The sequence below is a fragment of the Stylophora pistillata genome, chromosome 1 (assembly GCF_964205215.1).
Source record: "Stylophora pistillata chromosome 1, jaStyPist1.2, whole genome shotgun sequence".
In the NCBI taxonomy this organism is placed as follows: Eukaryota; Metazoa; Cnidaria; class Anthozoa; order Scleractinia; family Pocilloporidae; genus Stylophora; species Stylophora pistillata.
Genome location: NC_142519.1, coordinates 945,667 through 970,000, shown reverse-complemented (window position 1 = coordinate 970,000; position 24,334 = coordinate 945,667). Strand labels below are relative to the sequence as shown.

General features: G+C 39.4%; 5 protein-coding genes across 7 annotated transcripts in view; 1 reads left to right on the top strand and 4 right to left on the bottom strand.

The window, feature by feature from the left end:
- The window catches only part of LOC111335258 (uncharacterized), a 15,136-nt gene extending 5,975 nt beyond the window's left edge, over positions 1–9,161 (bottom strand). The window contains exons 1-6 of one of the 3 annotated variants that reach the window (XM_088730016.1): positions 4,496–4,654; positions 4,173–4,274; positions 3,146–3,205; positions 2,247–2,420; positions 1,508–1,600; positions 1,257–1,315 (exon numbers count right to left, since the gene is read on the bottom strand). In XM_088730016.1, the coding sequence (XP_088586142.1) occupies positions 1,257–1,315; positions 1,508–1,600; positions 2,247–2,420; positions 3,146–3,205; positions 4,173–4,274; positions 4,496–4,513 (506 nt within the window). In that variant the 5' untranslated portion in view covers positions 4,514–4,654. Of the gene's footprint in view, positions 1–1,256; positions 1,316–1,507; positions 1,601–2,246; positions 2,421–3,145; positions 3,206–4,172; positions 4,275–4,495; positions 4,656–8,999 lie in introns of those variants that run through there. The other 2 variants (XM_088730030.1, XM_088730025.1) reach the window with 2 other exon arrangements.
- Positions 5,030–8,294, bottom strand: LOC111335277 (uncharacterized). Its single transcript, XM_022941153.2, has 2 exons — positions 8,135–8,294; positions 5,030–6,184 (listed from the first exon to the last, which is right to left on the bottom strand). The coding sequence occupies exons 1-2, from the start codon at positions 8,178–8,180 to the stop codon at positions 5,844–5,846; spliced, it is 387 nt and encodes a 128-aa protein (XP_022796888.2). The 5' UTR covers positions 8,181–8,294; the 3' UTR covers positions 5,030–5,843.
- Positions 9,162–9,539: 378 nt separating the features above from the next.
- LOC148740733 (uncharacterized) lies at positions 9,540–12,791 on the bottom strand. The gene is made up of 2 exons (XM_088730052.1): positions 12,638–12,791; positions 9,540–10,661 (listed from the first exon to the last, which is right to left on the bottom strand). The coding sequence occupies exons 1-2, from the start codon at positions 12,681–12,683 to the stop codon at positions 10,321–10,323; spliced, it is 387 nt and encodes a 128-aa protein (XP_088586178.1). The 5' UTR covers positions 12,684–12,791; the 3' UTR covers positions 9,540–10,320.
- Positions 12,792–17,437: 4,646 nt separating this feature from the next.
- LOC148740732 (prostate stem cell antigen-like) lies at positions 17,438–20,727 on the bottom strand. The gene is made up of 2 exons (XM_088734990.1): positions 20,577–20,727; positions 17,438–17,972 (listed from the first exon to the last, which is right to left on the bottom strand). Exons 1-2 carry the CDS (start codon positions 20,623–20,625, stop codon positions 17,641–17,643), a joined length of 381 nt encoding a protein of 126 aa, XP_088591116.1. The 5' UTR covers positions 20,626–20,727; the 3' UTR covers positions 17,438–17,640.
- A 1,569-nt stretch (positions 20,728–22,296) lies between these two features.
- On the top strand, positions 22,297–22,953 carry LOC148740731 (uncharacterized). Its single transcript, XM_088741894.1, has one exon. The coding sequence runs from the start codon at positions 22,297–22,299 to the stop codon at positions 22,951–22,953; it is 657 nt and encodes a 218-aa protein (XP_088598020.1).
- The last annotated feature ends 1,381 nt before the right edge of the window (positions 22,954–24,334 follow it).

Here is a 24,334-nt window from a genome sequence, read left to right as displayed (position 1 = left end):
ACTAGATATTAATAAAAGACTGACTAATAAATTGATTTTTAAAAATTGATTTATAGAGTGATCCTTTAAAATGTTTTGCGCTAGGACTACGTTTAAGGTCTACATTTAGCTTGTTCCAATCTTGGATTGCTCTTACGGTGAACCTCCGGCCACCTTCCGTACATCTCTTGTAGCGAGGACAACTTAAATTTAGGTTACAGAATCTGTTTTTTTTATTATGGATGTCAGAGTTTTTAATCAGTAAGGCATTTATATATTCTGGAGTATTACCATTAAGTCTTTTGTAGGTTAAGGTACAACGATTTACATATGACTCGGCATAGAAAGGAATCAAGTTTAAGTATTGAATAAATGAACAGAAGGGGCCGTTTTTTCGGCATTTAAAATAATTCTAGCCGCCCTTTCTGAAGACGAAAAAGTTTCTGAAGATTTTCCTTATTACAAGAGTTCGATATCGAACTGCTATAAAGGAACACAGGTTTTATAATCGTGGAGTAATAAATTTCACATTGATTCCGTTTTAGATAAGGACTTATATGACGAAAGAGACCTATCCGTTTCACAAGTTTTTTGCTCAACTCCTCTATCTGACGATCAAAAGCAACGTTTTATCCAACGTTATGCCAAGAAGCTTGAAAATCGGTGACATTCTCAATGGAATTTCCATTCAAATTAACATCAATTGAAAGAGGGGCAACTTTGTTCCGTAGGCGCCTCCCTGTTACTAGCATGGACTTGGTTTTTTGATTATTTATGAACATCTTATTCTGTGCCGACCATTCAGCTAGGCGTTTAAGATCCTGATTTAGGGCGTGGTTGATGGCTGAGATGTTTTCCCAACCAGCGCTTTTTGATAAGGTCGTATCGTTAGCATAAATGTCCAGTGTAGAGTCCCGTATACTCAAAGGTATATCATTTATAAACACAAGGAAAAGAACGGGTCCTAAAATTGTTCAACTACAGACCCGTCTCATTACTAAGCGTCCCGAGCAAGATCCTCGAATTTCGAGAGATCATGATTATTCAAAAGCAAATGGACAGAAGTCTTCGTTTTCTCTTCTTAGCGTGACAGGAGATAAAAACTGTTACAACCAGACATTTTACCACAACTGTCTAGATTTTTGCTTAGACACTGAGACACTCAGGTACTTACTTTATCTCAAATATCATCCCCTTGATACCAAGATTGAACCGTAGTGTAATCATGTATGGACGAGAAAACTGAGCTTTATATTATCAATAAAGGAAAGAGCTACCTGCACTTGACCATTCCACCTTCGTTGGCATGATCAATTATCGTCACTGCTGCAGGAATCTGAACGAAACAAGAATTTCCCTAAATAGTCTGGAAACGAATCTTATAGTGTAACTTGTCGTGCGAGAAAATAATGATACATCAACAGCATAAAATTAGCTTCATTCAACCAAGAGAAACAAAAAACCATCTTTATGTCTTTGAATTAATCTGGTAATTCAATAGATGCATTAAGTGCGTGGTGGTACTTACAGGAGTTGTCATAGAAGGAGTACTCTTAGCTGAAGTATAATAGTGACCGCTGAGCTCCCTGTTACTTGCGCAAAGAAGAATGTCTGTATCGGGCTATGATATAAAAATGGGAGGAGATATAAAGCATCAAAATAATTACAAAGCATCACTGTATTGCGAATGCCCACGTTAAAACTGCCCATCTGCTAATTTCAAGGATTTCCTTAATGATGTTTACTCGGTTACTCTGTAAATCGTTTCGACAAAATTTTCAAAAGTGTCGAACGTATTCCGAGTTTGCATGGGTTTTCTTTTTCGGCACCGACTCTTATTAGATAAGAAAGCTTGCACCATTCTCTTACCCAATCAGGGGCAAGACTAGTCAGTCACATGTTGAGTTGCTGACTCGCATTTTCCCGCTCTTGAGGTTGATCAGTTCCTCATTAAATCAACTTTCGGTCCAGCTATTTGTTTAGATTTGGTTTTAGACAGCAATGACTCTCTACTTTTAGATTATCTTCCAGGAACATCTAAGCTAAGTGTATGTTCATGTTAGAGGGTATTTATCGCAATCAAATGTAAGATACATATGGGGTTTTGCCAAATTCATCTTCTCACTTTCTTATAGTATGTTTTTTTTTTTAATTATTAAGAAAGGCAAAGCACTCATGCTTGCATGGCGCTCATGTCCGGTAACCTATGTTTGTAGTTTATCGATAGGCTTTTATTCTAGCCATGCTCTCTTGTCTGATGATATTACCATTTCACGGTCATTACTAAATCCAACTGCTACCCAGTCCCCTCTGCCGCTCAGCTCGAACTCCACTTTATCCCTGCCGCTTGCATTGTACGTCACAAGGAATTTACAGTCGTTAGTGCAGGATTCTGGAAACCTAAAGCATCCTTTTCCAGATCCACAGTCATCCGTGGTAATCTAATGAGAGAGCATAAATGTATATTTAGAAGCAGGAACTTTAGATTGAGACTCCTCTTAGATAGGGCACAGGTTCATGTAGTCGGCATGACTTTTTACTTCAGTTACAAGGACTTTGTTGGTGTTTCGTTCAAACATAAAATTAATGGGTGACGTTTTTTATGCGACATGACGTAACAATGTCTAACGTAATTAATTGATAGGATCGTTGAAGCCATCACTACTAGTCGCAGATTTGAGAGACACCAACGGGCATGTAAATATTGTCCTCTGTTAATTTATATTGATCCCAGCATTTGTTAACTATAATTCTAATGTGTTTATAGATTTCGAATACGAGTCCGTAAACAAGATGACTGAATTAACAGTGAACTATTTGGAACCTTGGCATTTGTTATGACTAGCAGTACAGTTAGTCAGGGGATATTTTTCCCAGTCCCAATGGTGTTTAACCGTTTGTACTGGAGCACATGCCACAGGTATTTCCTTAAAATAGTGTAAAATCCCCTTTGGTTCTGATTGTGGGAAACAATATGACTATTATGGTATATTTTAGGGTCAGTGAGGAGTCGCCGCTATTCTGAACACATATTATCTGAATATTAGGGCTGTCCCCTGAGTTAGGTCCACTGAATTGACATTTTCAACATCGGTCAAACTAGCGCTACTTTGAGTCAACATTACTCAGCTAGGGTACCAGAACATACGCATGCACATGTACTTACCGTCAGAGCATGTAGGTTGGTTGACAGCTGAATAAGAAGGGACGAAATCAGTAGCAGGTGCTGGCGGTTAAAGAGATCGAATTAATTAACTTTGATAGTTCTTCATGGCATTACTCGATCGCGTTTGAAAACTGAAGAATGAGGCAAGCAGTGTCTAACTATTTTTAGGCAATGGGGAGAGGGTGGTCTACAGTTGAACTATTGGGGTAAACAAGCTCGAGCACCACGCGCAAACGGGAGGCACCAGGAGTCTGATCAGGAAATTTTTAGTTCACTCTCTAAGTCTCTGTCTCTCCCACTTTCTAATTCAGCCCTAAGTACATGGCTGAGTTAAATATCCTACCAATAGGCATGTTTGGGCTTACGGGGAAACTGACGTTAGCAGAGTAAACATCATTTTCGAACGTTAACTCAAAAAATTTCACGAGACATTCCAAATGAAAAACAAAGTACTTGAAAGAAAACCAATCTTCGAGAACTAGAACCTAAACAACCCAAACACGAATAGAGATGACGATTATCTTACGAGAATTAAGCCCTATACAACCGTCAGGGACATATCACTCCAAAGGTAAAAATAAATGTGTGGTCTTACATGCAGCACAAGACAAACCAAGGCTCGCAAGACTCACACATTTCAAGATAATGTAACAGGCCTAAACAATTCCCAAACACTTAGCCAGAACACTCTAATTTTAGTAGTTCCCAAACACATCTAGTTTTATTATTTTATAACAGTATCATTCTTTCTGTGAGTGAAAATGTTTCATCTTCCATATTTGAAGGGGCTCTCGTTTGGAGGCGCTAACCCCAGGTTATGCTCTTTACTTTCCATTCAATTCACGAAACAAAAACCGGAACGCCTTCACTGAACCGTTAAAATTTACGGTACATGCAAAGTATCACGCTCAAAGTGTCAAAATTATTGCTGGGAACAGGAATAATATCGATTTTTCATTTTCAGCATTAAAGTGATGTCACCGAGCTAAATTTAAGTCGTCTTCGATCCAAACCGCAATATGCTTACATTGGAAATCGATATCTTTGTAAGATGCCAACATCTGCGTTTTTCCACCAAATCAAGTCCACAAATTTGCAATTCTTTCTTCTCTGATCCATGAACACGAACCTATGAGAACGCTTGAAATTTAATTAAATATTTTCCCAACTTTGATAACTAAAGCTAACAATTATTTCGAAAAGAAAATAACGCGATTGAATATATGTAAGATCTGATGGCCCGGTTGGAAGAAAATTACTGTTTAGAATTGACTGACTTACCAAGGTCGGAAAAACTTTCAGGCTTTCGTGTTAAAACACTTGGAGCTACGCGAGTGTTACTGTACTTACCTTCGTCGAGACCACCATTCTTGGATCTTGCCTTTCCTCGGAACTGAACTTGAGGATTCTGTTATTTTAGTTCTGCGACTTTTAGGACATCGACTGGCCACAGAAAAAAATCCCTCCTACTCACTGTGTGCAAAGAGCCAAACATATCATTAGAGAGCGCACCAGGAAGCACAAATAACGTATTTTGACCGCAAATACGTTTGTCTAATCATCATGCCTATATCATTTTTTGTTGTCATGGGAGCGGAAACAAACCAACCAATCGCACGCTTTATTTTACTGCTTCAAGCTGTATTCCGTCTATTTACCAACGAGGCCAATATCTCTTTTATTATTTTCTTTTTTATGTTTTGTTCAGAAAATTTCGAAATTCCTCAACACTCATTTCTTAAATTTGTGAGTAATATCAACCCCAGCCGCTCGTTTGACCTTCTGGCGACAGAGTTGTTGCTTTAACTTGCTGAACCGTGCATGATGTTCTGCATGAACTGAGATATGACGAAGATATACGTAACTAAGTAAAATTACTGCATGTTCGAGTCGCTTAAAAAGCATCTTTATTTCCATAAAAGCCTCACGATGCCTCATCTCTTTACTGAAATTACCTGTTTGCGAAAAAAACCTGAAAAAGGGTTGATAATCGAAAAATTATCTAGTCTTTTTATTTGGCAGATACGACTTTCAAAACCCCTAACGCATGAATTGTTAGTCCACGGGCGAAACAAGATAATGAACTCACTTTGTTGCTCTCACCAAAGGGTGTCTCGATATATATTTGTTTCTTGAAATTACAGCAATCATTTAATACTAAAAGTAGAAGAGAATACCTTGTTGCGTTTTCGGGCAGGGAGGACCCAAAAGGAAAATTTTCCTGAAAAACTTTAATGGGTAGATATTTCAGGATGAAATATCTACCCATTAAAAAGTTCCTCAACTCTCTAACTCCCATGAGTGATGAAGACAGAATTTCTCCTTACAATATCAACATGATATCAAGCAGACAAGGGATGAGAATAAAGAACAATATCAACGAAGGAAGTATTAGTAAATCCATACTAAATTCTTTAAGCCAAATACATAAGAATTGTATCGCAGACAGAAAGGAGAATCACTAATGAGATCATGGCAGTGAAATGATTAAATAGGCTTAGTCGGAAAAGCAAGTGTTGTTAATGACACTTTTCGCCAATGAAAGCAGTTTTGTTAAGAAAACTGTTTGTAAAAAATTGCCTAAAAGTTTACTAGAGTTCACATGAACTGGCTTGAAAAACAGAATATGACGAATAACTTTTAAATGTAACGCATCTCTTCTTTAAACCATCAGATGGTTACAACGCCTTGAGTTCAACTAGAAAAAAGCAGCAAAAACGCATGCCAAAAACAGTGTGGTGCTGGCCATTGGTAACTTGGTTCCATTGCATAAGGAACCGTGGCAGCAGTGGATATCACATTTGGTAACTTTTGTTGACCCATCATCCAGATTGCACGCGATATTTGTGGCAGAATTGCACTGGTTTGCGTTCATACAGCCTCTACTGTAGCCTGTGATATGAATTCCAGTACCTTTCCTCTCTACAATCGCTTTTCCACAGCGGTCGTAGCCGGACGGACAGATCACCGCTTTCTGAACCTTGTCACAGCCTTCCCAACTACTGAAAGAAAAGCACGACTGGCATTGGAGGGCATACCCTGTGAGAAAGGATTGAAGAAAATTATCAGTCTGAGCTGTATCATGTCTGGGACAAATTAATTAACAGGACAAAGACTTCAAATAAAGCGATCTGAACCAGTTCATCAGCAAAGAGTTTAGATCACTCAATTACCCACGTTCGCGACCAATGCATAATTTTCGATGAAAGTGGAAAATATTGGTGTTATGAAAATTTCTTAAGTTTTGGATGATAATATGATGGTTTATTAATTATGTTAAATGCGTTATTTATATGGATAGGACGGCAGCCGCTCAGAGTTATCTTCTTTTTATTTGTTTGACAGCTGATGTCTGTTTTGATGGATCATCAATAGGCCATTTTACAGTTGTGTACTTAGTTACCAAGCCTTTGATTTGGAGTGAGGCTGAAGGTGACCTTGTCATGATAGAGACCTGTATCTAGTTAGCATGATAACAAAGTGATTTACACTTGAAAGGCAGCAAGGTTTGTATCATAACAAGGTCACCCTCAGCCTCACTCCCATTCAAGGGCTTGGCAACCAAGCACACAACTGTAAAATGGACTATTGAAGCGAATCGTGACGGCGCTGATGCAGAGTCTCCTATTCCGTTGTTTTTCTCTTTTCCTGCCTCCTGCCTCATTTAAGAACTCTAGCCCAAGGGAAAAGGTCGAAAAACTGTCTTCGTTTTGGGACTAGTAGGCCGAGTCTCTGTTTGTATCCATTATTGTCGCGAAATATATTATTTTTCTCCGCGCTAACAATGGCCGCTCGCGCGAAAAAAAAAAATTCTCACGAAGCGATTTGCTCACGCTATCAGCGTGCACTATCGGGATTTTGAGCACGCTTACGTATACTGAATTTGACTGCGCGGCCCTACTAGCTATGTAAAATGTTTTGGTGAAAGGTCAAGTCACCGAGGCACACGTTTTCCTGTTTTCTTTGGACGCAAATTGTGAGAGAATACGCACTTATTTTTTACTTAATTTTCTGGTTGTCCTTGGTTTTCCAGAAACTCGCTGAAATTAAGAGCATAGCCATTGTTTTATAGACTTCCTTGTATATTTAGGTATGTTAGTAATAGCATGCACCGCTGCTCGTGATTTGTGGTATTTATCAGTATGCATTTGTTCTTGCTAATATTAACATAATTACGTATGATGCACGATCTTCGCAGTAGAGAGCGCTATTTATGCAATAGCGAAAATCAGACCTGAAAAAAAATCAGGCCTGTACGGGATTCGAACCACTGACCTCTGCGATACTAGTGCAGCGCTCTATCAGTTGAGCTAACAAGCCAACTGGGAGCAGGCCGTTAAGTTGATTCGTAATAAACCCGTGATGATAGATCAGATACGATGAATATATGAAGTTCATATATTTTGAACTGCGGTTATAGATGCGTATGATGCACGATCCTCGCAGTAGAGAGCGCTATTTATGCAATAGCGAAAATCATCACGGGTTTATTACGAATCAAATTAACGGCCTGCTCCCAGTTGGCTTGTTAGCTCTATTGGTAGAGCGCTGCACTAGTATCGCAGAGGTCAGTGGTTCGAATCCCGTACAGGCCTGATTTTTTTCAGGTCTGATTTTCGCTATTACATAAATAGCGCTATCTATTGCGAGGATCGTGTATCATACGTATCTATAACCGCGGTTCAAAATATATGAACTTCATATATTCATCGTAATTAACATAATTGCTCGTAGTCGTTGATGCAGTTTTAAAATTTTACGTCGTCTTCCATTTAAGGATCACAGTTAGAATGTCCTGTTAGAAAACATTTAGTTTGTCTCGACTTTGAACAATCGGAGTTGATCAAAGCAAAGATAGCAACGCCAAGATTCTCACTCATCTGTGTTTAACCATATGACCGATGATGTAAAACTAATTATAAAACAAGAACCAAATTCGTCTTTGAACAGAAAAATCTCCTTAACAGTGATGTATGTTAGAATACTTACCAGTGGAAATGAGGATGGTCAGAATGATGAGAAATGGGGTTTTCATTTTGATAGACTCCAAGCGAGTTTCTTCCTTGTTGATATCTTTCTGTTGTGTGATGACTATTCTACTGACATGTGATCAGGTAGTTGAACTCCTAAGTAAATTCACAGTCTCCCTAGAGGGGTTGAAATTCCTAGCGAGTCGATATTGAGCGATCGACTTCAAGGACCCAACTACTATCCAATCAGAAAGGTGTTTCTAAAACGTCAGATCCATATTAGGCATATTAGCATGCTTGCAAGAGGTGTTGCGGAGTGTGCTCTAATTAAGAACCGGCTATAGGAGTAATATGTTAAATTCTGACCAAATTACACCCCTAAGAATCCAAAGAATATGGTGGGTCTCAGTTAAACGGTAATGCCGTATTGGTATCACGAACGCTCAAAGTGTCAAAATTATTGCTGGGAAACGGAATATAATCGATTTTTCATTTTCAGCATTAAACTGATGTCATGGAGTAAATTTAAGTCGTCTTCGATCCAAACCGCAATATGCTTACATTGGAAATCGATATCTTTGTAAGATGCCAACATCTGCGTATTTCCGCCAAATCAAGTCCACAAATTTGCAATTCTTTCTTCTCTGATCCATGAACACGAACCTATGAGAACGCTTGAAATTTAATTAAATATTTTCCCAACTTTGATAACTAAAGCTAACAATTATTTCGAAAAGAAAATAACGCGATTGAGTACATGTAAGATCTGATGGCCCGGTTGGAAGAAAATTACTGTTTAGAATTGACTGACTTACCAAGGTCGGAAAAACTTTCCGGCTTTCGTGTTAAAACACTTGGAGCTACGCGAGTGTTACTGTACTTACCTTCGTCGAGACCACCATTCTTGGATCTTGCCTTTCCTCGGAACTGAACTTGAGAATTCTGTTATTTTAGTTCTGCGACTGTTAGGACATCAACTGGCCACAGAAAAAAATCCCTCCTACTCACTGTGTGCAAACAGCCAAACATATCATTAGAGAGCGCACCAGGAAGCACAAATAACGTATTTTGACCGCAAATACGTTTGTCTAATCATCATGCCTATATCATTTTTTGTTATCATGGGAGCGGAAACAAACCAACCAATCGCACGCTTTATTTTACTGCTTCAAGCTGTATTCCGTCTATTTACCAACGAGGCCAATATCTCTTTTATTATTTTCTTTTTTATGTTTTGTTCAGAAAATTTCGAAATTCCTCAACACTCATTTCTTAAATTTGTGAGTAATATCAACCCCAGCCGCTCGTTTGACCTTCTGGCGACAGAGTTGTTGCTTTAACTTGCTGAACCGTGCATGATGTTCTGCATGAACTGAGATATGACGAAGATATACGTAACTAAGTAAAATTACTGCATGTTCGAGTCGCTTAAAAAGCATCTTTATTTCCATAAAAGCCTCACGATGCCTCATCTCTTTACTGAAATTACCTGTTTGCGAAAAAAAACCTGAAAAAGGGTTGATAATCGAAAAATTATCTAGTCTTTTTATTTGGCAGATACGACTTTCAAAACCCCTAACGCATGAATTGTTAGTCCACGGGCGAAACAAGATAATGAACTCACTTTGTTGCTCTCACCAAAGGGTGTCTCGATATACATTTGTTTCTTGAAATTACAGCAATCATTTAATACTAAAAGTAGAAGAGAATACCTTGTTGCGTTTTCGGGCAGGGAGGACCCAAAAGGAAAATTTTCAGGATGAAATATCTACCCATTAAAAAGTTCCTCAACTCCCTAACTCCCATGAGTGATGAAGACAGAATTTCTCCTTACAATATCAACATGATATCAAGCAGACAAGGGATGAGAATAAAGAACAATATCAACGAAGGAAGTATTAGTAAATCCATACTAAATTCTTTAAGCCAAATACATAAGAATTGTATCGCAGACAGAAAGGAGAATCACTAATGAGATCATGGCAGTGAAATGATTAAATAGGCTTAGTCGGAAAAGCAAGTGTTGTTAATGACACTTTTCGCCAATGAAAGCAGTTTTGTTAAGAAAACTGTTTGTAAAAAATTGCCTAAAAGTTTACTAGAGTTCACATGAACTGGCTTGAAAAACAGAATATGACGAATAACTTTTAAATGCAACGCATCTCTTCTTTAAACTATCAGATGGTTACAACGCCTTGAGTTCAACTAGAAAAAAGCAGCAAAAACGCATGCCAAAAACAGTGTGGTGCTGGCCATTGGTAACTTGGTTCCATTGCATAAGGAACCGTGGCAGCAGTGGATATCACATTTGGTAACTTTTGTTGACCCATCATCCAGATTGCACGCGGTATTTGTGGCAGAATTGCACTCGTTTGCGTTCATACAGCCTCTACTGTAGCCTGTGATATGAATTCCAGTACCTTTCCTCTCTACAATCCCTTTTCCACAGCGGTCGTAGCCGGAGGGACAGGTCACCGCTTTCTGAACCTTGTCACAGCCTTCCCAACTACTTAAAGAAAAGCACGACTGGCATTGGAGGGCATACCCTGTAAGAAAGGATTGAAGAAAATTATCAGTCTGAGCTGTATCATGTCTGGGACAAATTAATTAACAGGACAAAGACTTCAAATAAAGCGATCTGAACCAGTTCATCAGCAAAGAGTTTAGATCACTCAATTACCCACGTTCGCGACCAATGCATAATTTTCGATGAAAGTGGAAAATATTGGTGTTATGAAAATTTCTTAAGTTTTGGATGATAATATGATGGTTTATTAATTACGTTAAATGCGTTATTTATATGGATAGGACGGCAGCCGCTCAGAGTTATCTTCTTTTTATTTGTTTGACAGCTGATGTCCGTTTTGATGGATCATCAATAGGCCATTTTACAGTTGTGTACTTAGTTACCAAGCCTTTGATTTGGAGTGAGGCTGAAGGTGACCTTGTCATGATAGAGACCTGTATCTAGTTAGCATGATAACAAAGTGATTTACACTTGAAAGGCAGCAAGGTTTGTATCATAACAAGGTCACCCTCAGCCTCACTCCCATTCAAGGGCTTGGCAACCAAGCACACAACTGTAAAATGGACTATTGAAGCGAATCGTGACGGCGCTGATGCAGAGTCTCCTATTCCGTTGTTTTTCTCTTTTCCTGCCTCCTGCCTCATTTAAGAACTCTAGCCCAAGGGAAAAGGTCGAAAAACTGTCTTCGTTTTGGGACTAGTAGGCCGAGTCTCTGTTTGTATCCATTATTGTCGCGAAATATATTATTTTTCTCCGCGCTAACAATGGCCGCTCGCGCGAAAAAAAAAAATTCTCACGAAGCGATTTGCTCACGCTATCAGCGTGCACTATCGGGATTTTGAGCACGCTTACGTATACTGAATTTGACTGCGCGGCCCTACTAGCTATGTAGAATGTTTTGGTGAAAGGTCAAGTCACCGAGGCACACGTTTTCCTGTTTTCTTTGGACGCAAATTGTGAGAGAATACGCACTTATTTTTTACTTAATTTTCTGGTTGTCCTTGGTTTTCCAGAAACTCGCTGAAATTACGAGCATAGCCATTGTTTTATAGACTTCCTTGTATATTTAGGTATGTTAGTAATAGCATGCACCGCTGCTCGTGATTTGTGGTATTTATCAGTATGCATTTGTTCCTGCTAATATTAACATAATTACGTATGATGCACGATCTTCGCAGTAGAGAGCGCTATTTATGCAATAGCGAAAATCAGACCTGAAAAAAAATCAGGCCTGTACGGGATTCGAACCACTGACCTCTGCGATACTAGTGCAGCGCTCTATCAGTTGAGCTAACAAGCCAACTGGGAGCAGGCCGTTAAGTTGATTCGTAATAAACCCGTGATGATAGATCAGATACGATGAATATATGAAGTTCATATATTTTGAACTGCGGTTATAGATGCGTATGATGCACGATCCTCGCAGTAGAGAGCGCTATTTATGCAATAGCGAAAATCATCACGGGTTTATTACGAATCAAATTAACGGCCTGCTCCCAGTTGGCTTGTTAGCTCTATTGGTAGAGCGCTGCACTAGTATCGCAGAGGTCAGTGGTTCGAATCCCGTACAGGCCTGATTTTTTTCAGGTCTGATTTTCGCTATTACATAAATAGCGCTATCTATTGCGAGGATCGTGTATCATACGTATCTATAACCGCGGTTCAAAATATATGAACTTCATATATTCATCGTAATTAACATAATTGCTCGTAGTCGTTGATGCAGTTTTAAAATTTTACGTCGTCTTCCATTTAAGGATCACAGTTAGAATGTCCTGTTAGAAAACATTTAGTTTGTCTCGACTTTGAACAATCGGAGTTGATCAAAGCAAAGATAGCAACGCCAAGATTCTCACTCATCTGTGTTTTGATACACTTACGGAACAACACTCGCCTTTTATCACTGACCGATGTAAAACTAATTATAAAACAAGAACCAAATTCGTCTTTGAACAGAAAAATCTCCTTAACAGTGATGTATGTTAGAATACTTACCAGTGGAAATGAGGATGGTCAGAATGATGAGAAATGGGGTTTTCATTTTGATAGACTCCAAGCGAGTTTCTTCCTTGTTGATATCTTTCTGTTGTGTGATGATTACTCTACTGATATGTGATCAGGTAGTTGAACTCCTAAGTAAATTCACAGTCTCCCTAGGGGGGTTGAAATTCCTAACGAGTCGATATTGAGCGATCGACTTCAAGGACCCAACTACTATCCAATCAGAAAAGTGTTTCTAAAACGTCAGATCCACATTAGGCATATTAGCATGCTTGCAAGAGGTGTTGCGGAGTGTGCTCTAATTAAGAACCGGCTATATGAGTAATATGTTAAATTCTGACTAAATTACACCCCTAAGAATCCAAAGAATATGGTGGGTCTCAGTTAAACGGTAATGCCGTATTGGTATTTGGTAAACGTTTGTTCGGATCGAACCTACAAGGATCTAAACATCCAATTTTTTTAAGCGCAACTGAAGTTAATGTGAGGTTCAACTCGATGAATGTTTTGTGACCGATATTGCTTCCTTGGACTAACATCAGACATCGATCGGAATTTGAAAACAGAACTTACTGATAATTTCGTACTCTATTGCGATGTTCTTTCAGGGTCGTTCCAGATCTTCCAGGACCAGACCCGACCAGACTTGTTTCTTTATCGATTGCTATAGAGCACTGTATCAGCCGCTATTATCATATGAGGACTATTGAAAGAAACAGCTGGTGTTCGATAAATAAGAGAAAACCAAATTGAGTTTTATAATGTTTGAATTTTGTCGTTCAGGAGAATTTTGCAAAAACAGTAACGAAGAATATCGCCCGGATTATTCATTTCAAAGATTCAAAATGCTATGTTTCCTCGCTCCACACCATCTTTAACATGAAGCCCGAATTTTAAAAACCACAAATTGTTAATGTTATTCCCGCGGTGCAATTATTTCAAAATGAAAATTGTAACTTTGACTGGGTTGCAAATGATTTAACAACAGGGTTACCTCAAACTGTTTTATTACTAATTAAACTTGACACAATTAAGGTCAGCTTCAATAGCTGCTTGTCTATAATGGATTAATGAGAAAGATTTGGCTACAACATTGGCTCTTAATATGCGGTGAAATTGGTATACTGGTAATATTTGTAATTCCTAACTACGTAATGTCCACAACTGGGACACTCTCAAAATATAGCCACAGCAGCGCATACCGACAGGAAGATGACGCTGATAACTCGTACTTGGGCTCCATTGCACAAATCGTCGCTACAACAGCTGACTTGGCAATCGGTGATTATCAAAGAAGGGTCTTTACTGTTGCAGAAGGCGGATGATTTGGCTCTGCACTGAGAAAAGCTGTAAGCGCAACCTTTAGCGTAAACTGCCGTTGACACCTGATAACTCTTCCCCTCTGCAGAGCCTTTACTACATGCGTTGGTGCCACGTTCACACGTCACCTCTGTCTGTATTTTCTCACATTTATCCCATCCTTTGGTGGTTAGGCACTGGTAGCAATTTAAGCCATCAGCTGTCAAAACAAGACAAAACAAACTATGTATAAAGCAGTGACGTAAATCGTGGTCAGGTATTTTCAAAAGAGAAGTCAGGACTTGAAATTGATATTAAAACTAGCAAAAAATCAAAGGAAGCCTTAAACTTCTGTAAAGTTGATGTTCAAATATTTAAAATTCAAGCTTTCGCCGATTCACGGCATCATCGAGGATGACAAAATAAAAACTAGTGTTTTTCTTGTCCCTGATGATGCCGTGGAGCAGTCCCTGTGGAGTAGGACCGTTTTTACGATCATTGATGCCATGACTCTTCAGTTAACCACTGAATAAAAGCAACTCTTTGATTGTGTAATGAGCTACTTGACAAATCCACTTCAATTTTCCAAATGACCTTAAATGTTCAATGTTAAATATAAAAGCATGAGACTCGGCCCAGTTCCATATTTAACGACGAGTTAGATCCAAGACGACCGGACTTCAAAACAATTGAAAAAAAATTCAAGGAAAAATACTCCAGTTTGGAGCACCTGTTGGTATAGGTAGACAACGGCCTTCAACTGTGCGCGGAGCTCATGGTAGAAAACAATCATCAGCTACAATTAACATTACTCAAAAGACAATGGCATGCACCGTGATCCTATCTGAAATGGTTGAAATTGTTGGGCAGCAACAGTATGGCCCATTTCGAACGGTGCTGAACGAAAATTCGGCCAACAACTTCAGAGCAAAGGGTCTTTAAGATGTTAAAAGCTTGTGACATTCGGTTTTTCTCTAGGCAAACCGAGGTCGGTGAATGGAATAGTGGACTCAAGGATATCGATGTCGTATCTTCAACCACTAAAACTCTTGCTTTAATTGGAATACCTCAGCTTTAAACTGCCGCGATCGACTAGTACGTGAACAGATTTGAGAATGAGGTATTTACTAAGTTCAGGCAATTGCAGAATCATAAACTTACCGACAGAGACGTAGAGTAAAAGAGTGAAAAAAATCAGGTCTACTTTCATTTCCAAGGCGTTGTCTCTTTCCAATAACTTATTTGGTTGGCTAAACGCTAAAGTGCGATGTGGTTGAGAGTAATACTGATAACTTCTGCTGCTGTCTGATCACGTGAAGCTGTCCTAACCAACAATGATTTCTATATCACCATTTTTCATTTCTGACCAATCAGGTACTTCTAGACGGTAAAGCCTCTTGCGTATACTGTTCAGTCAAGCAAGATTTAAATCAGACGTCATTTAAAGTTTCGCCGGTTTTATACAGCGAATGGTGCTAGAAGGGGGCCGGAACAATGCTAATGAGAAAGGCTTGTGAACAAACGTGAGATAATTGTGAATTTGGGGTTTATTGGAGGTGCTCTGGGGAATGGGATGGGATGGAAGTAGTAAGTTATTGAATTATGTGAAACAGGATGTAATTAAAAAAAAAACTTTAAAGGAATAAGATAAATTCATACTGAATTTAAATTCACTGCATTCTTTCATTCTCTCGACCTTTATACAACTGGGCCCTGGTTTGCATATTTACAATTCAAAATGTACGTCATCTTTAAGTTTTATGCATGTAGTTTACGGATCGCTTTGAATTCAGTTGTTGTCATGATAGCTCATATCGAGGTGTTTGGAACTCGCATTGAAGCACGAGGCCCGATCGAGTTTTGATGTGTCTTCTCAAGAAAAACAAAAAGAAATTATGCAGTGACATGTTTTCCTTGTTCAAACAATCATAAACTATGCATCGTGTTACATTTTTTCCCATCATCGAGAGAACACGTTTACATGCATGATTCAAGCTGTTGAGCATTTAGCGTCCAACCATGAGGGAAAAATTAAGAGGCGTCGTCTGTAAGGCGGGTTCAGAGAGCCGAAAACCTCATGCGAAGGAGAAAAGTTAGTGAAGAAAGCTATCCCCCCCGTCAACGAATTATAAAAACAAATGGCCCCTGTCCGCTTTTTAGTGAATGGCAATTTGTTCGGACGATTTAAGTGCGAGATCCAAGAGGCCTTTTCAAGGACTAGGACGGTGAGTTAGGTGAGAAAGCTATCCCCTCGTCAACGAACTATAAGAACAAATGGGCCCTATCCGGTTTTTTGCGAACGGCAATTTTCTCGGACGATTTAAGTGCGAGATTCAAGAGGCCTTTTCAAGGACAATGATGGTGAGTTCGGTGAGAAAGCTATCCGCTTGTCAACGAATTATAAGAAGAAATGGGCCCTATCCGTTTTTTTTTTGTGAATGGCAATTTGTTCGGACGATTTTAGTGCGAGTTCCAAGAGGCCTTGTTAAGGACTGTGACGGTGTAGAGGAGAAATTAAAACGTGGGAGCAACTTCAGAATACCTCATTTACATGTGTCGGGAGGCTTTGAAGAATGAGGCAGACGCTCAAGATGTTATAACTGGAGAGGTATTGCATTTTTTCCATGATTTGCTTTGTCAATAAAACATCTCATTAAAATGCAAGTGTTGATCCTGCTCTGTAATTGGGATTAGAAAGATGAACAACGGGGGTTTTGTTCTGAAAATTATATTTCATTGAGAGCTGATGTGAAAATACTGTTTCAAAACTCTTAAGATTTTGAAATACGCAGACGAAACAAGGCTTTCATCTATTTTTTGTGGAGTTTTACCACGATTTCTCTGGATAAGATCTCTCTAAAGGTCCGCCATCTTAATTACTAAAAAGTTCTGCTCAGAATTACACGGATTATTTGGGAGACTGGATTGGTCTAATCCATGTTACGATGATATTTGCTCTCGCGGGATCGAAAAATCAAGCCAAATTGTTATTGTTATCTCTGTCACTATATAATTTGCCAGTTTAATTTAACACCTATGTTCTTAATATAACTTGAATTTAATCACGGTCTATAACAAACCGTTTTGTTTGCAATGAGATTGGCGCGCTGGAATAAGTAACGAATTTGGCCAATATCATTGTGCTTTCTGTAGTGTTAATTTGGAGTTTTGCCACTGCTGGAAAGAATCACTCGAAAAAATTCGTTTAATTAAGCTAGATTTTTTAAAATAATTTTTCCATCTTTAAGTACTTTTTCTTCAGAAACTTTGACGGTCGGTGCGACCAGGGAAAGATAGATTACAAAAAATTAACCATCCTCACAGATTCCTTTAAATAGTTCCTTTGTTATTCACTCGTCAAAGTTGTATTTAATTTGCAATTAAGCATGTAATGTTTATGATGTTCGGTCGATTATCAGTTTTACCAGAACTGACAAAAAGCAAGGAGCCTACAACGTATAAGTAGTCGGCTCCTGCAAAAGTAACTCGGAAATGTGACTCTTTAAAACTGATTTATTTTCCAAATATCACATACAAAATCAGCTTACAAATACTGAACGGAGCAAACTAAAAACTAATAAAAATCAAAATACTCGTCTCATGTAATTAGTCGCCAAGCTATATAAGTTGACGCCAAGCTATATAAGTTGACGCCAAGCTATATAAGTTGACGCCAAGCTATATCCTTTCTGTGTTTATCACTGAACTAATGGAAAACAGGCTACAAGAGCACATGCAAGCAGCAGAATGACGCTGACCATTGAAACTTGGGCATCATTGCATAAATCCTTGCTGCAACAGGTGATCTGGCACCGGGTGACTTCCTTGCCTTGGCAGAAGTAAGATGTCTTAGGGTTGCAGACTGACTTGGAGCCGCAACCTTTTGAGTATATAGGTTTAAAATCTGTTCCTTCTACATGTATTTTGCCGCATGTGTCATCGTCAGGTCCACAGGTCTGCACTGTCTGGTTTCTCTCACAGTCAGCCCAACCGTTATTAGAAAAGCATCCGTAACACTTGAGGCCATATCCTGTTAAAGACAATGGATCAATGCTAATGGGTGGATGGAGTAAAATCAGACACATTTGGATAAATCAATGAGTTATGAAGAAATTTGTCGACAGCACGGTTTCTACAATGAACCGTTTCCTTATTGAAAATCTTTAATCTTCAATAAATCGTATTAACAAAGATTTAGTAATACATAGACAGGTAAAAACAAGCGATATAATATCCGGACGCTTCGGCGACTTCATGACGCCATTATCAAGGGTACAAATGAAAATAAAATTAACAAATGCGAGTTACAACTAATTTACAAAGGGGAGGTAACTACACAAATACTTTAGCACGAATAGAATCCGTTTGCACAATAAATCACAGATAAAATACATATCTCGAATTACAATAAATAAAAACATGTGCTGAACGCTGAAATATACATATTTAAAAAACTTGCTGCGTGTTTAAAAAAGATGATATCTAAAGATTAATCTATTTACGAAGGAATTTTTAAATCTTTCCGTGTCAACAATGGGTCATAAACTCGTCGTTTGGGAATGAAACCGGTTTCCTTAGGTTTTAGTACTATAAAATGTATAGGATGATTCTCTCTCGATTTCAAAAAAAGTTTCTTATCAGGCCTTGCCAAAGCATTTCGAACTGTCAGTTTAATCGAAGTATGATTTCTTTTAATTTCTCTTATTATCCAACTACACTTCGTAGAGTACAAATAACGCCATAGACGAGTACAAACATCACGCGGTATTTGTACTCTAGAGTACCAGTTAACAGGTTTTCTCACATCGCGAGACAGTTTGAATCATCTACAGCATGGCGGACAGTTTGAATCATATACATGGCGAGACAGTTTGAATCATATACAGCATGGCGGACAGTTTGAATCATATTTTCGACGATCAAGAGTCAGAATGGCTGGCAAATATACATCCAGGTTTATTAGATGAATTCAACGAAGAAAAACAGCTTGACGACCTGGAAATTTCTTCATTTATTGAAGAAAACAGAAACAGCAACACAAGAACGCGCCTATTCCGTTCCACTTCGCATACTTCTGTTACGCACTCCGTAAATAAACATCCGCGAGATTCGCCCGCACTGAAATAACAGTTTGGCGTGTTGGATAATGAATAACTTATTAGACGTTTTGTTGTGTAGTATCGCTGAGTATTTTTACTCGTTATTTGTATTTGGACTCGCCCTACGGCTCATACGGCACAACTCGTAAAAATACTCAGCGATACTACATAACAAAATGTCTAAGAAGATATATTTATTCTACGAGTCAGAAAGGTCACAATTCTGCGACAAAACGCAACTGTTTTTCTCACTTCCGTTTTCATTAGGGCCGAAGTCCACGATTAGAATTTTAGGTACTCGGAAAATGTGTTGGGGGTTTTACAGCTCGCTCGGCCGAGTTAATATAACGACAGGTGCCAAGACTCTGGACTCTTCTTCTTTTATTCTCTTCTCGAGAGCTACCACAGCGACGCTCTATGCATCTAATGCTCTGTGCGTCTAATGCTCTATGCATCTAATGATCTAGCTTTAAGTAGCAAAACCGTAGACATGTTTGGGTTAGCTGACCGTGGGAGTTTCCAGTGTATCCGTTTATTTTGCAAAAAGGGGGAAACCGGGTGGCCCTCACTGAAGCACTTTGACGGGCGCCATGGAACCAACTGAACGTCAACAGCTGCGCAAAACAGCACACACAAACAGGAAAATACGCAAACAGGAACTTGAGTGGGTAGAACTCAAGGTCAGCTTGACCAACGCAAACACGACCACCTGTGAAACTGTCTAAATGTCTAACACGGTAATAAGAAAATCCGCGAGCTGTACCAAAAAAATATAAATCTACCAAAACAATAAGTTTACCAAAACAAAACGTAGGGCGCAAAAGGCAAGGCTCAACAAAACAAAAGGCTTAACTAGAAAAATCTCAAAACAACAACTTTCAACTCACCTCTCAACAAATGCAACAAAGCAGTGTACAAGGCTGCAGGGCTATTTGCAGGCCTGCTCACCCATCCGGCCCCGCACAAGTCTCCTTCCCAGCCGTCTTTCGGGATGTCACGCAACGCTCCCGAAGACGGCTGCGAAGGAGACTAGCCCCGCACGCTTCAGTTGTCATTTTAGGAGCAAAAATGTTACTTCTACGTTCCGAAGACATAGTGAAGAATCTGAATGAAACGTTTTGATTTTCGTGGAAAAGATCTTCCTTCAGAATCGTTCAGCTCTCGTTCGAAAGTGACTATTTACAGATCACAGTGGATTGAGCAATAATCACGAGATTCTCACGCTTAAAATGTTCCACGCCGGAACTAAGAAAATAAAATTGTGAAAATTTGGGTTTTGAAACCAACAACTTTTATGGATTCTATTAGTTTTGATTTTAGCCTGAAGGTTGAAGCAAATGGCAAATGATGGTAGAAATTGGGCCTTTCGCCTTTCACGGCTTTTACATTTTTAAGTAAGAGTATTTGTACTAGATAACACTGAGAACAACAAGGCTTTAAGCACACCGAGTAATTGCGACGAAGTAGCAATTATGGTGTATTTGAAAAACTGGAACTGGAGAAACGTCTAGGCTGTTGGAAGGTTAGTAACTTACCAACAGTAAGGCATAGAGAGAATGCGAGCAAAAACTGGACTGATTTCATTTTGAACGCCGAACACCGCCTGCAACTTCGTGTGGCCGGAGATGGTAAAGCGTGAAGCTACTGAGATCTACTGGCTTATATTTAAACCTAACCTGACCTTAACCCTAAGCCACTAAAACAATTGGTTTTGTTATTACTATCAGTTTTTACCAATCAGCGTTTAGCCGGCGATTGTATCTCTTGTTATTATTTTCCTTGAAATTAAGAGAAATTGTCTCATAGAAATAACGACTCGTGTAGTCGGAAGAAGGTTTCCTCGAAGGAACTTTGATCAACTAGGAACTCATTTTCTGTATCCCGAGATAAAAAAAAACAAAACAAAACAAAACAAAACAGGAAATTGAAAATCAAGTCCTAATGTTTACTACATTGGGTCATAGGCTAATTATAAAGAATTCAACGAGTGGATCATTTTTGCAACGCTGGCCGATTTCGGGGCTGAGATATCTGATAAACCAGTTACATTCCAAACCTTTTTAGGCGTCGGTGCCAGCCTTTGCTGTGATATCTGGCACGAACTACCAAGTGAGTTTCAAGTTAAGAGGTACTAATGCAATATCACTACATTTACACTGCGCCATGCGTTTTCCTCATTTTCAAAAAGCGTAGGCGTGACCTCATTCTTTTTTCCAAATCGGTCTCAAAACTCGAATGTTACCAAGCATAAGAAGATGGCGCATTTAGTGAAAATTCCTATCTTATATAATTTTTTTTCGTCAGTTGAGGAACACAACTATTGTACTTATCGGACTGGGATCTCTTTGTTAAAATTTTTGCCAAGAAATATTTCACTACCGTTACATATTGTATCGCATTTCAAGAATTCTAGGATTGGCGTTTTTCTCGGAAACACTTATTTATACTTATGCTTGGTAAGCTCACATTGTAGAGCACTGTATTGCCGTCCAAGGGGTCGGGATCTCAAACCTTCGGACCTACACTCGGGTTTTAAAATAAATGAGATTGTGCTGCCTTTGCCATGACATCCGCAAATGGTTTGACATTCCAGTCTTCTCGGACATTAATAAACAGTAGGACTTGTCTCCTGGAGTCTCCTTAGTACTAGTAAGCAGAGGACGCTAGAGAACCCACATGTGGGATTAGCCCTTAATCCTCTTACCTACCAACCGCGCTCGACTTATAAATATCCTGATGTGATTATGCAACAGTTCAGTTGACCTCAGGCCTTGCTCTTGTGAGCTCCTCTTCCCATTATATGTATAGCTTTTAAATACATACTTGACCTCCACTCTTCCTTTCGCCTCCGATAATCGCACATGGTGTCAGGAGTGGGATCCTATAGCAGGAACAAGAAGTAGCGGGAAAGAAAGTTGTTTCCGACCTCATTTCACATGGCGTGAATGAATTCAAACGCTCAAGATCCAAACGAAGAAATATTCGAGGAATCAAGCACGCCAGTCACGTCACCACCCACAGACCCAGTGGAACCGAGTTCTTCAACGGCTTCATTACAGACGGATAACCCACAAAGTAGATGCGTAAAAATGGCCGCAGCAAATTTCAATATTCCTCCTCCGGCTAAGTTTGATCCCAAAACAGACGATTGGGACCACTGGATAAAGCGCTACGATTTATTTGAAGCAGCTACGGAACGTGATGGGCTGTCAGATAAAGTGCGCATTAATACGCTTATTTACGTAATGGGAAATAATGCCGCCGACATCTATGAAGATGTCAGGTGAAGATATCCAGTACGCGAATGTCAAACAAAAATTCAAAGATCATTTTAAAGGAAAAGTTGCTTTAGTCTTCGAGAATACACAGTTCGTAAGACGCTTTCAGCAAGACAAAGAATCTGTCCTCACCTTCATTGAAGATCTTCAGAGAAGAGCCGACCTCTGCTCTTTTGGGGACCTTCGTGACCAAATGGTGCACACTCAAATAATTGCTGGTTTGCGTGATTCTCATCTCAGGCGTCGATTGATGGCAAATGACAATTTAACTCTGGATCAGGTAATTAAAGAGGTTAAATCCGCCGAAATCACGAAACATCAAGATCAAATTCTTCAAAACCCCTCAAGTGCCGCTGACATATCGGAAATACATGACAGGAAAGTTCCAGAAAACAAATGTCGAGGTCCAAAATCCAAGCATTATGGAGTTTCTTCGAAAGCAAAGAAAAAATCGTGTTACAGATGTGGAGCTCAGCCAGGTCACCCTCCTCAGCGTTGCCCAGCCAAAGATGCTACCTGCAATGCATGCAACAAAAAGAGTCATTTTTCCAAGGTCTGCAAATCCTCAAAACAAGTCTATAGAGTTAATGATGATTCGGAAGAAGATGATATCTTTGTAATGACCGTCAACTGAGTCGTCAACACAATCGAAACATCGGAGAAATCTATAGATAGGAAACTCCGAAGTACATTTCAAGATTGATACCGGCGCGGATGTCACAGTTATTCCTGAAGAAGTCTTTCGCAAGTGCAACTTAGGAAAACTACGTTACACCTCCAAAAGACTCTTTGGAGCGGATCACAAGGGTCTCTGTGTAATAGGGACAATTCGTGACACCTTATCCCTGGGAGAAAAGTGCGTGACCGAAAATATTTACGTTGTTAAAGGCCTAAAAGAGCCTATTCTGGGGCAGCCAGCGATTCAAAAGCTAAATCTATTGGCTCGAATCAATGAAATCCAAAGTCAAAGCTACGAAGAAAGTATTAAAGCGAAATATCCTCAACTGTTCCATGGACTGGGAGAACTTGAGGGAGAATATGGAATCAAGTTGAAGTGAGACGCTCAACCGTTTGCCATCATGACCCCAAGACGTGTTCCATTACCAATAAAAAGCAAAGTAAAGGAAGAGCTTGCCCGAATGGAGAAGCTGGGAGTAATCAGAAAGGTTGACAAGCCTACAAATTGGTGCGCTGGAATGGTGACAGTACCTAAACCAAACGGGAAAGTCCGAATATGTGTGGATCTGACAAAGCTCAATGAAAACGTTTGCCGTGAAACGTATCCACTTCCAAAGATTGAAGCCTTGCTAGGTGAAATTGGAGAGTCCACAGTGTTCTTAAAAGTTGACGCAAATTCCGGTTTTTGGCAGGAGAAGCTAGCAGAAAACTCTCAACTCCTGACCACATTTCTGACTCCCTTTGGCAGATATTGTTTTCAGCGACTCCCCTTCGGTTTGAAATCAGCACCAGAACGATTCCAAAAGAGAATGCTAGACGAGCTGGAAGGTTTAGAAGGAGTCATATGCATTATGGATGACATCCTCTTGCATGGAAATACGCAAAAACAACATGATGAACGACTTGAAGCAGTTTTAACAAGATTGATCAGAGCAAGAATCACCTTGAACCCAGAGAAGTGCGAATTTTCAAGGAAACAATTGAAGTTCGCGGGCCTTAGTCTCAGCGCTCAAGGAATAGGTCCTGATCCAGACAAGACTGCCGCTATTGAAAAGATGGAGAAACCGCAAAATGTTGCAGAATTACGGAGATTCCTGGGAATGATGAACCACCAACAAAAGTTCATCGAAAATCTGTCTGAGAAGTCTATGCCTCTTCGCGATCTTCTTTCAAGCAAGAACAAATGGCACTGGAGTTAAGCTCAAGAAGAATCTTTCACTCGCTTGAAGAAAGAAATGACTCAAGCGCCAGTTCTCGCTCATTACTGCTCCAATAAAGAAACTATTATATCTGCAGACGCGTCGTCGTATGGATTAGGAGCAGTCCTCTTACAAGTC

Bases quoted from the DNA above. Each gene is read 5' to 3' on its own strand.
- LOC111335277 (XM_022941153.2), bottom strand. From the start codon at position 8,180: ATGAAAACCCCATTTCTCATCATTCTGACCATCCTCATTTCCACTG. The intron at 6,185-8,134 runs GTAAGTATTCTA...CCTTTCTCACAG, and splicing joins GACCATCCTCATTTCCACTG to GGTATGCCCTCCAATGCCAG.
- LOC148740733 (XM_088730052.1), bottom strand. From the start codon at position 12,683: ATGAAAACCCCATTTCTCATCATTCTGACCATCCTCATTTCCACTG. The intron at 10,662-12,637 runs GTAAGTATTCTA...CCTTTCTTACAG, and splicing joins GACCATCCTCATTTCCACTG to GGTATGCCCTCCAATGCCAG.
- LOC148740732 (XM_088734990.1), bottom strand. From the start codon at position 20,625: ATGAAATCAGTCCAGTTTTTGCTCGCATTCTCTCTATGCCTTACTGTT. The intron at 17,973-20,576 runs GTAAGTTACTAA...TGTCTTTAACAG, and splicing joins CTCTCTATGCCTTACTGTTG to GATATGGCCTCAAGTGTTAC.
- LOC148740731 (XM_088741894.1), top strand. From the start codon at position 22,297: ATGCCGCCGACATCTATGAAGATGTCAGGTGAAGATATCCAGTACGCG.